Below are 12,937 nucleotides of genomic sequence, written 5' to 3'. Positions count from 1 at the left end.
ATACTGCATTATTAGAGAATTTGATTATTTTTTTAAGTTCTTGTACTATTTATATGTCAATTGGATATTGTATTTGAACAATGTCTTTTGGATATTTTAATATATAATCTTTGAATTAATAGATTTCATTTTAAATTCATTTTTATCAAATGGTTTTGTTGTATTAAACATGTATGAAAATGCTAAATCAATAAACAATTCAGTTACCACAAAAATCCTGCAATTAAGAGGGTATATGAATTTGGTTGAACCTACCAGATTCCATAGAAATATAAAACAATTAAGAGGGTATATGAATTTGGACAAAAGTACACATTTGTCCTCAAGAAATTCAGTGATTAAGGGGTAACTTATGTCCAATAGGGGTGAGCAAGAAAAACCAAAGCACAAATCGAACTGAAAAATTAACCGAACAAAAAATCAGATTAACTAAACCGACTAGTATACATATAATTCTACATGTTATATATATTTTATATTTTCTATATATTATAAATTAATAAATATGCATTATATATAAATATATTTATAATATATAATGTATTATTTATTATTTAAAATATAATATTATATATATATATATATATATTTATAATATATAATATATATAATCGACAAACTGAACCGGTCAACCGATTAATCGATCGATTTCGATTCAATTTCTGTTACTCGTTTTCCAGAAACTGGTGATACCGGTTCGATTCCAAAAATACCAGTTACCTGTACTGTAAAGAAATTTGTTGCAACAAAGTTGCCTAATGGCTTTTTTCAAACACACACAAGAAAAAGAAAGCCTTCTGCGACGTGGCCTTGACTCACCCATGCCATGAGTCACCCCATCCAATGAATCGTCGCCATCAGAGAAGTACACCACATTTTTTTCTCAAGAATGCCAGCGGCACACTTTTTTTCTTGGTATAGGACCCACTCACCCAAGTACTGCTTCATACACACAAATCTAGAACATTTTGTCGGTCTAATTGTGTGTCTCTTGGGTCAGTCAGTACAGATTGGTCTCACATGCAATATCCCAAATTTATGGTGGAAGATTGGTCATCTACCGACTACCATACAAATGCACATCACACACCACCCATCTGGAATACCGTTTCATTCAAGTGGGTCCTGCAACTCAGTCCAGGTGGGTCCCACGCAAGAAAAAGTTATTTGCATGCTAAGCATCTTCCTATACTGAATACAATCTTCCAGTTGGAATTTGGAAGCAGAACAGATTTCCAATTTCTTCAAATAAATGAGCTGCTAGTATACAGAACAGGCTTGATGTACAATGGTGTGCCCTTTCCTTGAAAGGAAAAAAAAAGAATTGCTTTCCAGCCTTTTGTGGCAAACAACTGAATTTCATCTCCTCACCAACCTTGCTGATTTAGAAGAAGGTCCCAGTAATGCTCTACCATAAGCAACTGGCAATGAGACTAATTTCTTTGCTTTACCAACATAAGCTCGCTTTGTGAAGTTGTTGTAGTCATTGGCTTCAATTGAATCCAAGATCTGCCTGTAGATCAATAAGGATGCCCAGACCTAAAATTTCAAAATTTGAAGCACAAACATCAACAAGGTTTGATGGGAATTTCAGTTTGTTTCTCTAATCATTAGTAAGAGAAGTTTTACTTCATACCGGCCATCTACTAGCTGAACTCAGCTCTGCAACACCCTTCTCAGCCTCATCAAAGAACATCCTAGCTCGCTTGATCTGACTCTTCATGAAATTCCGCCATTTGTCAGTCACTTGCCCACGGAATATATCATCCTCCGAAAGACCAGCGCGTGCCAGCTCATCCTGAGGAAGGTATATTCTTCCCCTCCTAGCACTGATACACCAAAAACCAAAGGAAAAACTTGTGAAGATTTGTAAAGATGAGCAAACAGACAAGTGCACATGTTTGAATGTTGTTGAATGTACTAAACATTTGAGTTCAATGAAATTTGTTATATCATTTGAATTTATTAAACTTTTAGATCTGGAGATACTAAAGCCTTCATCCAACAATGATCTGCTTTGTTTTCAGATAAGAAGAAACTTACTCTTCTCCAACATCCCGGAGTATGTTTGTGAGCTGATTAGCAATCCCAAGGGCTAAAGCAGAGTTGTAAACACTCTCTGTGGAGACCTTTGATTCTGGAGCAATCCCCATTACTGGAACACTCATTAGCCCCACTGTTCCAGCAACATAGTAGCAGTAGAGATAGAGCTCGTCAAAGTTCTTGTATCTTGATTTCTTCAAGTCCATCCGCATCCCTTCAATCATGTCCTTAAAGGGCTATTGAAAGAGAAGAAACTACTGGAATCAATTTAAACTAGTTATATATACTACAGACAGATGAATGTACACAGTTATGTTGCCAAACTGCACTTGTTGGACTTGCGAATTTGGAGTCACCTGAATATCAACAGGGTATTTTGAGACGGTATCAGACAAAGCAGCATCATACATGTCATAAGGACGGTCGTCGAAGAGGTCAATTAACCTTTGCTCCCATCTGTCAAGAGCCTTGGGTGTGATGTGGGAAGCATTAGGCCCATCTACTAGCTCATCTGTCCGTCGGCACCATACTGGCAAATACAACTAACAATGTCAGAATTGTAATCTTTAACCTTCAACCAATAGCTATGCTCAAGATGGAAAATCTGGTTATACAACAATATCACCAATGCCAATAGGAGAAAAACTTCAATTAACAACCATTTAAAGTACTAGTGTTATAAAGGATCTAGATCCCACAAGCATGAAATAGGGACAACACATTCAGTAGCATAGCATAAAGTAATTCCAATGAGATGATCAACAATGGGAATATTTTTTCTGATTGCAATCTTGGGGGTATAGAACCTTGAGATTGCTGCAATTCAAAGAATTTAGTGTTCATATTTGAGGAAACATGCTTCTCAAAACTGTCCTTTTAGAACCTGAATTTTGTACATAATAACTAAGGGGGTGTTCTACAACATGAGTGTTTGTTTTCATTTGTTTTGGGACTCGCTACATCAGCAAAAAAGGAAAAAAAAACATGTTTTTGAACTCGATTTTTGTTTTGAGAAGCAAAAACAAGTTGGTTTTGTTTCAGTAAACAAAAAACAATTCATAACCAAGAACAAGTTGGAGTACAGATATTATGAGATTTATGAAAGATGATGAGATATATTGTCTGATTTAAAAGAAAACATGCTTTTCAAACTAGGAAATCAAGAACATGTTTTTGGTTTCAGTTTTAGAAACAAAAAACACATTTATAACCAAGAACATGCTATCCATGTTTTCATTTTAAGAAACAATTTGTTTTCAAACCAGATGGTTTCAATTTGTTTTTGGAACTCAAAACAAGAAAAACAATTTGTATTGAAGAACACCCCCATAGTATCTGGCATCAGGTTTGTGTTGTGCAGAATCTAGCCACTGGAATAGGGCTTGTAGTCAATTAATAGATATAGCCAAAATTGAGATTCATGCCCAAAAGTTGCTCACTTGTTCTGATAAATGCACGAACTGTGACTTACAAAACAAATAATGTTAACCAAAGCTTCAGTAAAATTTAATAATGGTCCCAACATTGCTTTAATATTTTAGCTAAATATTTAAAGGCTAAAAGGCTAACAATACCAATTAACAAAAAGAGAATGAGTAAACAAATAAACACCTTTACAAATTGAATGAGTATCTGAGCATACCATAGATTGCCCAGATAGCTTTTTGCCTTTCCGGAGTCATGAGCAATGTTCCTGAAATATAGTGAAGAAGAGTTCAAGTTTAAATAGCACTTATGCAAATAAAATATCAATAAACTATATTTGAGAGAATACAGCAATGTTGTTGACCATGTTATCTGAGTTGTGAAAAATGAAAAGGTAGCTGAATCAAATTTTCCTTTCAAATAAACCACACAGACACCCATTGGTGATTCAGGAATACCCAATATGCCTTGACTTTTCCATTCCAAAATAACTTTCTGGGTCTATTTCTTTGAGCTTTACATCAATGAGAAGAATAAAGAGAAGAATAGAACTAACAAACATGAAAGAGTTCAAATAAAGAATAGTTTTTTGCTTGAGAAGTTATCCAGGGGTACAAGTCTGATAACTTGAAATGATTTCCATGACATTAGCTCTCCCAGTTGCACAAAGAAGAAAAAAGGAAAACAAGAAAGCAGAAAAGAATAGGAAAAGTAGGATTTGAGTTAATCTAATTGGAATACCCAGCTTCAGATCTAAATCCAATATTCAAAAATCAAATTTCTCATTATTAAAACCCTAAATCTCTATTTTCAAAAAGAAGCAATTGCACAAGAAAAAACCTTTTCTATCTAAAAAATATATAGCTTAAAATAAAGTCAAGAGACAAAAGGAAGGAAATCCAAATTCTTCAAAAGCTAAGACAAAAGAAACACTCCAGTAAACGAAGAATATTCTAGTATTTACTAGTTCAGTTAATCCACCCAAACTCAATATCAGTAACAGCAATCAAGTTTCAGAACTTGGAGCAAGACAAAGAAATAGAGAAATAGGCACATAAAAGAAGAAGAAGGTGCTAAAAGAACAAGTACCCAAGTAAAATGTCTTAGCATACTCTGCGCAGACCTCACCACACCTCTCGTAAGCCTCATTCAACAGATTCCCATCCATCAGAATATCATCTTTAGGGGATCTTAAATCAAGAGCTTTCCTCCTCATCGTCTGTTCCCTAACCAGAGACGCCTGCTTAAGCACAACTTCATAGACCATCTCCTCCGAAGATCTTGCCGGGTTCGCAACCGCACTCGAGGAAACCGACAACCCAGATGAGAAATTCAAGCAAGACCCAAACATATTCCTCCTCCCACCACCATTTCTGCCAAAAAATCTAACCACAGAGGTTATATTTTCTTTTGGGGACACCACCCAAAGAACAGCACCAGACATCGAAACAGTTACAAATTTCTCCTTCTCGATTAGTTTTTCTTGCGTCTATTACCAACGAACAGAGAACAAATGAACTGAGCTGAAGTATATCTTTATTTTTTTAGTGTATTGTGGGTTTATGGATGCTTTCTCTCATTATTTTATAGTCTCGTTTGCATGAGAGTGGTTCACTCATCTTTTGAAGCTTCAGTACCACCGTGGGTTTTGAATGGATTTTAGCCGTTGGTTGACGTCCACGTGGACAAACTCAAGCCTACCAAACCGTTGGTTGCTATTCGTTTTTTGCGTCATACAGCGACTCGTGTTTGGTTTTGGTAGAAAATATACGAGAAATATACGAGAGAAATAGGGATTGCAATTTCCCCGTTTCCCCATCCCCGTCTAAATAGGGGCCGCCGAGACATGCCCTAAATGGGGGCGGGGATGGGGATGGGGATGGAGAAATTTTCACCCCGTTGGCGGACACCTTGGATATCTTCACTTATATACGTATGTATCTATGGATGTATATCTATATATTAATACTAATATAAGTGGAGACTTGTGGAATGGTTTTGTTAAGCAAAAGTTAAATAATAGAAATACATAAAAATATATAATTGTTTTATATTTTAATTTTCTAAATAATTAATAATTATTTATTTTTATATAATATTTTTTAATAACTTTTATGCAATACAAAAATAATAATAATTAATTTCAGGTAGGTTGTTCATCGAATCGATAAAGTTGACCAAACCAACCAACATGACCCGACTCGACCCGAGTTGGTCTATTTTCTAGTATTTTTGGTCATTTTGGTTCAACAATTTCTCAACCTAACAAAATATAATAAATAAATAATAAAAATATAATAAATATAATAATTACAAATTAATACAATAGAATATTTAAATTGTTTCATTATTTAAATTTTATTTATTTGAAAGTCATTACATAATATTAAATATTTTGTTATATAATTATTTAGCTATTTTTAATATTTTGTTATTTAAATATTTATCATTTAAATAAAATTTAAATTACTTTGTTTACTGAAAATTTTAATTCGTAAAATTATAATTTATATTGTTATTACATAATTTCATTATGAATTTTATAAAAATATAAAATTATTAATAATTTGAACATTATTAAATCTATTATAATTGTTTTTTTGTTTTTAATAAATATTTGAAAGTTATTACATAATTTTGTTATGATATTTAAATAATTATTAAAATTTTTAATTCAAACTTTCTTTATATAGATATAGATGAAAAGTGGGGGAGAGGATAAATAGGATTTAGAGATAATTTAGGAGAGAAAGTATTTCTTGAATTAGAGAAAATTTAGGAGAGAAGTAAGAATTAGAAATAATAAGAGATAATTCAAGAGAAAATAGGGGATAGTGGTGCCATGTGGCTAGATTGGGCATGTAAGATATATTAAGAGGTGTTGGGGGGTTGGCTAAGTGATTAGAAACATGAGAGAGGAAGTTGGAGTGGGACTCTAGTGAAGAGGAGATGACTGCCACATGGCTACATGGAAGGGTTGGGAAGGGGTAAGGGAGGAAGGAGAGAGAGTTAAGGAGAATCTAAGATTGGGGTAATGGACCAAGGAGAGGGCTGTTGACATGGCCTATATAGTTATAAAATATAGTATGAATTTTTAAAAATATGGTTAAACATGATTGAATATATTTGGGTATTGTTTAATAAGATTGTAAATTTGTTAAACTAGAAAACATGGTTTGATTGGATAAAAAATTAAAACAATAAAGTTACTTAATAATTGCAATGGAATTATTAAAAAATAAATTTAAAAGTTTAAATTTTAAAATATAAAATATTTTAAATTAAGAAACATTGGAATTTCCCACTTTTTCATATTAAAATTTTAAATTTAAAATATAAAATATCAATGTATATATATCTATGGTCGGGTCAGGTTGGTTTTGGTTGATTTACATCGACCCAACCTCACGGATTAGCATAATGCATGAACTGAGGCCAACCAATAATAGTTGAAAACTATCCAACTCGAGTCCAATTGGGTTAGGCTGGTCATTTTGGACGGCTTGATCTATCTTATGAACAGCCCTAATACTACATAAAGCGGATATTTGCCTTGGTTAATTCTTATTGCACACATGCACAATAGGTGCTTTAACACTAGCAAAACATCATTATTTTACAATTAAGGGGCATTTTACAACATGAATGTTTTTGTTTAAATTTTGTTTTTAGAACATGATATTAGATAACCAGATGAAAACATGTTTTTGAAACAAGAAATTCAAGAACATGTTTTTTGTGATTTTTTTTTTGAGAAACAATTTATTTTCAAACCATAATTTTGATTTGTTTTTTGAAGTGTTTTTGAACCATTGTTGATCCAGACAGTCGAACCGTTCGGCTGGGAGTGGTCCTGGCAATTGGTTCTGTTCCATCCTCAATTTGGCCAAAAACCATTGAAAGGAAAATTCTCAATTAGTATCCTGTACTTAGGGCCTAGTGTCACTTTGGTCCTCGAACTTTAAAATGCGATAATTCAGTATCCAAACTTTTAAAACATGATAGTTCAGTACCTGTTGTTAATCAAATGGTAATCTACCGTTAGTGACATTTAAAAAAGACACAAATGCCCTTCAAGTGTCATTTAATTTTCTTTATCAACCATCTAAACATTGACAAAAAATTAACAGTTCAAATCCTTGTCTGTTCCATTCAAGAAAATTGGGGTCACGTTTGTGCGGGCATTCTAGTGATCCCAACTTTCTTGAATAGAAGAGACAAGGATTTGGGACTGTTAATTTTTTGTCAATATCTGGATGGTTGATAAAAAAAAAAAAATAGATAACACTCAAGGGCATTTGTGTCTTTTCAAATGCCACTTAACGGCTAGTTAACGACAGGTACTAGATTGTCACGTTTTGAAAGTTCGAGTACTGAATTGTCGCATTTTAAAGTTTGGGGGACCAAAGTGGCACTAGGCCCAAAGTACAGGGTACTAATCAAGAATTTTCCCTTTTGTTAATAACTTGTTGACTTGGGTGGTCAAACCGTCGATCCATTTTTATTTTAATTATTTTTTATTTTTTAAGTTGGAAGTGGGGTCAAACCGTCAACTCAAAAACTGATAGTCGGATCTGCTCTTCACAGAGTATTCCTCACACTGACCTCACACCATGTTTCAGTTGTGCATTGGAAACATCTCCTATACTTGTATGTTATTATTCATGGGAGATGTTCTTTATACACAATGGAATATATGTAGTTGTGAGGTTGGTGTGAGGAGCACTCCATGAGGAGAAGATCCTGATCGAATAATGCCACAAGTAATGGAGATCTTCTCCTCACAGAGCACGCCTCACATTTACCTCACAGCTAGATCCCACCCTGTATTGAAAACATCTTCCTATGAATAATAAATACAAGTGCGAGAGATGTTCCCGATGTATGACCAAGACATTTTGTGAGGTCGGTGTGAGGCATGCTCTGTGAGGAACAAATCCTGACTCAGCCGTAAGGCCCACAACCACTACAAGAAAATTCGCAATCACAAAACGACCGGCTTAGCATTTAAAACCTCTGCCCTAGACCTTGCAAGTTGCAGCCACTAGTGGCTTAGACAATGTTAGCCTAGTTCAGGAGTGATGAGTCCGGCTTTGGTCAAGGAAAAGCCCGTTCCAACACCCTTTACAGGCCTTACGTTGAGAATATCTCCATACTTGTATGATTTATTTTACGGAAGATATTCCCAATGCAAGGTTGCAAGGGTGAGATCACATCTCCACCGCACAAGGATCCGCCCCACAATGCCCAACAACACATTTCCGCCATGTATTAGGAACATCTTTCGATGCTGACATCATCAAGACTGGTACTATCATCGGGAGATGTTCCCAATATATGGTGGGGATGTGCTATGGGGCATTGTGAGGCAGATTCTTATGGGGCAAAGATGTGAAATCTGCAAGGGTTACTCGAACGATGCCCTGACAGAAGCCGAACTCAGGACTGAAATGCTGGTTTAGAGTGTAACAAAAGATGGTCGTTCATAACTTCATATCGGAATCACTGACTTACATATCAAACATGGCGGTCAAAATTGATGAGACAGACCATGTAAGGTGGACTAAGCCAGTGAACTAGACCACCAGAGGTACATTGTATTACAAAACTCCCCTATGGCGGCGATAATGACTACCAGCATAGGTCAGCTTCATTCAAAAACAATATTTATCAATGTTTTTAAAACCGACCTGGAACTGGCGGTTTTAAGAGGACTGCCCATCTGCATCATCGGTGTTTGGCATTGATGCCATTTTCCCAGAAAACAGTGAAACATCAGTGCCACAAGAGAAAAAATGGTGCTCTAAAAAATGACTGATTATTTGGTTCTATTTTCTCGAAAATAGAGAGAAAATAACCATACTTTAGAAATCGAAAAGGCGTGGTCTAAAAAAATATTAAATGCATTTGTTTTCATAGCTACTAATGGTAACATGAAGTGACTCTAATGTGGCATCCAATGCGGCAGACTTTTGAATTGATATGGTGCACCGATCACATCTTCATGGCAGCAGTAGGCGCAGAGGAGAAGGAGACATAGAGGGAGATTGGGAGAAGAAATTAGTCAAGGTCTGGCCATGGCAGAGAACGAGACAGAGAGGGAGATTGGGAGAAGAAATGGCTCAAGGTGTTGCCATGGCAAAACCGCTTGCATCTTCTTCTTTGCTGCTTCATAAAGGAGGGGACCTTTCTTCACTCTCTAACACTCTCTGGTTTCATACTCAAGCATCTCCAAAAGTATCAATGGCCCTCTCCATTTTCTCTTCGTCTTATTTAGGGTTTGTTTATTTGTTGAGGGCGTTGAAATCCAAGACAAGAGGATCGAGTGCTCTCTGCATCATATCTACAACATCGGCCGAACTTGAGCTTGCTAGATACTCTAGGAGATCAACCTAGAAAACAAGGTCACCAAGGACTTGACCGAAGAGGAACTCACCACCCTTCATGTAGAACTCTCCAAGGAAGTAATCTTGAAGAATTCTCCGATTAAATATTGGGAGATTGATTAATCAACTCAGATCAGAATTTTATAGCCTCATAGTACAAGGGGAATACATTCTGACCGTGAATTGATGTCAAATTCACGGGCAGGATGTGATTTATAGGAGGGGAGAGGGTTAGTAGTAGGGGGGCTGGAATTCAGAATTCTGCATCGGGTGTTTCCCTACTTCTCCCTTAAATATTTGATTCAATTCGAATATTGACAATCATAAAAACCTCCCCTATAGTTTCACTTTAGCAAAAACCTCCCCTAAATTTTTAAAGATCTCGACAAAATCCTCCCTTCCGTCACTCATTCAAACAGAAAACCAATAAAATTATGAAATTGCCCTTAATTAATTGTCAAAGTCAATAAAATATTTTAAAATGTCAGACTTGCCCCTGCTTCCCCTTCCAATGTCATGAAATACTTCTCCCGATCTCCTCTCACTGGTTTTTCTCATTGATTTCTTCTTCTTCTTCTTCTTCTTCTTCTTCTTCTTCTTCTTCTCGGTCCCCACTATCTCCACTTTCTTCCATCAAGTCAATTGAGTCAAAGCTACCAAAAGAACTGTTCATCTACTTCATGGTAGCAGCGAATAGAGTTTCAACAACCATTAACGGCGACCTCCTCGAAGCTGCCGCCCAACATAGCAATAGAACTGAGTAGTGAACGAAAAAGAACTTGCAATTGGCAGCAATGGCAGTGAGTCCATCAATAGTGAAACCCTTACAAGACGAGAGGACCAAAACACTAAAATTCTTAAACAAACGCAAGATCAGTTCCAACACTTCATCAATCACCACCATGCGCTTCAACCTCAACTCCTCTAACCATGGGTAAGCTTCAGCCATGGACGAGATCCAGGGGTACACATACCCACCCCACCCCTCCGTTACGAGATTGAAATCAGCAAAATAAGGTTTCCCCTTGAGAGACACAGATCGGACCTCCGGGAACCGCTTGATCAGTTGCAGAGGGAGTTTGTCCCTTATCTCAATCTCTCTCCTTGTTGAATGGATCAATGTATGATTTGATTTCAGTTATCCCGTTTGTCGTTTTCCTAATTTCTAAAATTTCTTAAATTCGATTCTAGTTCTGGTTGGAGTCATCTTTTCTCTCCATTTGTCTGCATGTTTTTGTGCTTTCCTTTCTACATCTCTTGTGAGTTTCAACTTTCAAGTTAATCTTGTTATTGCTTTCTGGGTTTATTGAGATCTTTCAAAGTTTAAGGGAGGCTTTTGCTAAAGTAAAACTATAGGGGAGTTTTTTATGATTGTCAGAAATTTCAGGGGAGGTTTTTATATTTTACCCTAATTATTTTAGATAATTAATAAATATTTTATTTATATAGAGTATATAAATATATAAGTTATTTATATAATTTAATTATTATATATAAATTATATAAGACATTTAAATATTTTATATATTATATATAAGAATTAAATAATCGGTTGAATTCTGATATTTATCGAATCAGGTCATATCCGAATTCGAATATGATTAACTATTTGATATGAATAGGATATCTGAATTCGACCAATTAGATAATCGAATTATCCGAATTCGATTCAATTATGTTGAATCTCGAATTCAAAATCGAATTTTCGAATACCGTTGACACCGCTAAAAGGAAGGTCTCCTAGGTGGCAGCAATGTGCACCGATAACCTCACACACCATTTTGTTAAGAAACGGCTCTGACGAATGGCATCGATGCCAAACACTTACCATATCTTGTTACAACTAACTAATACAGATCCAATGGTTTAAACTAGAAATTCTTCCCTCATAAGGGTCCTTAATTAATTAATTGATAAAAGCTATTAAAAGTTTTCATAAATTTTATATCCTCTGAATTTAAAATGCGATTTATTTTATACTTTTGTAAATTAAAATGGGCTTCATGTGCCTAATTATTTTGGTCTAAGATCTCTTGAGCTCAAGAATTGTTAAAAATTAAGAGGTCACAGATCACGTTCCATTATAAGTCTTATATTCAATTCACCGAGTATTCAAAAATTAAACAATTATTATCTCCTAAGTTATGAAGATTGACACATTTGCCATAAAAAGGGGTTTTTATTGTTCAGTTCATCCTAATAATTCTTAGTTCTACGGTACAGTTAGGATAGGTGCCAACTTGAAAAATTGATGTCAATAGTGAATATTAATTAGTGTTATAGGTGGAGATATTTGAAATTTTAAATTATTGTAAGTGTGTAGTGGAATTTAGAATTCTAAAATAGAGTGCAGTATAGTTTTTACTAAAAAAACCTAAAAAACAAGTGAAGATGACCATATTTAGCTTTTCTTTTTCTTTAATTCTAAGATAGCGTAGGGTGTAGGCTTGTTTGGCTTGCCATATAGAGATTTATGGATAAAAATATCCAGATTGGAATCTGGTAGGCAACACTTGGAAAAGCACAAATCATAAAAATATCCAGTCCGGATCTGCTAGGCTATATATGGTATAAGGAGATGTTCGCAATGTAGGCTAGATGAATGTGGTCAGCAGATCTGAACTCATCTACTAGACACCTAGTTTATGGTTCTAGTAGAAACATATATCTTTACTTTAATTCAAAAACTGTTTCATCCAAATAGAAAATAATTAATGTTTAAACTCAAAATTTACTCGGGTAAGTGCATTTATCCATGTTCTTTTATTTCTCAGTAAATAAGGCAATGACAGTCTTAGCCATAAAAATTCCATTATTAAAAGGGGCATTTTTGTCTCATCCAAGTATTGGCAACTTTCCCCTAGATGGGAAAGTTAATTTAACCATCTACAAGATGAGTATCACTTACTTGGATAAATAATACCCAAAAAAATAAATTTTCACTGGTGAGATGGGTATTACTTACTTGGGTAAGTAATACAAAAAAAAAAATAAACTTTCACTGGTCCCTACATAAATCTGAAAAATGATCAACATGGGTTTCTTGGTCAATGGGAATCAAAATCCCATTGAACAACTTTCCC

The 12,937-nt window shown here is 35.0% G+C and overlaps 1 protein-coding gene across 1 annotated transcript; it reads right to left on the bottom strand.

Annotated features, from left to right (window-relative positions):
- Positions 1-1,096: 1,096 nt before the first annotated feature.
- Positions 1,097-5,057, bottom strand: LOC104608100 (phytoene synthase 2, chloroplastic-like). The gene is made up of 6 exons (XM_010273980.3): positions 4,558-5,057; positions 3,686-3,736; positions 2,400-2,572; positions 2,044-2,279; positions 1,637-1,829; positions 1,097-1,539 (listed from the first exon to the last, which is right to left on the bottom strand). The coding sequence occupies exons 1-6, from the start codon at positions 4,910-4,912 to the stop codon at positions 1,360-1,362; spliced, it is 1,188 nt and encodes a 395-aa protein (XP_010272282.1). The 5' UTR covers positions 4,913-5,057; the 3' UTR covers positions 1,097-1,359.
- Between the last annotated feature and the right edge of the window lie 7,880 nt (positions 5,058-12,937).

This window comes from Nelumbo nucifera, chromosome 7 (assembly GCF_055504915.1).
Source record: "Nelumbo nucifera cultivar China Antique chromosome 7, China Antique-T2T, whole genome shotgun sequence".
Taxonomy (NCBI): Eukaryota; Viridiplantae; Streptophyta; class Magnoliopsida; order Proteales; family Nelumbonaceae; genus Nelumbo; species Nelumbo nucifera.
This window is presented reverse-complemented; position numbering and strand designations above follow the sequence as displayed.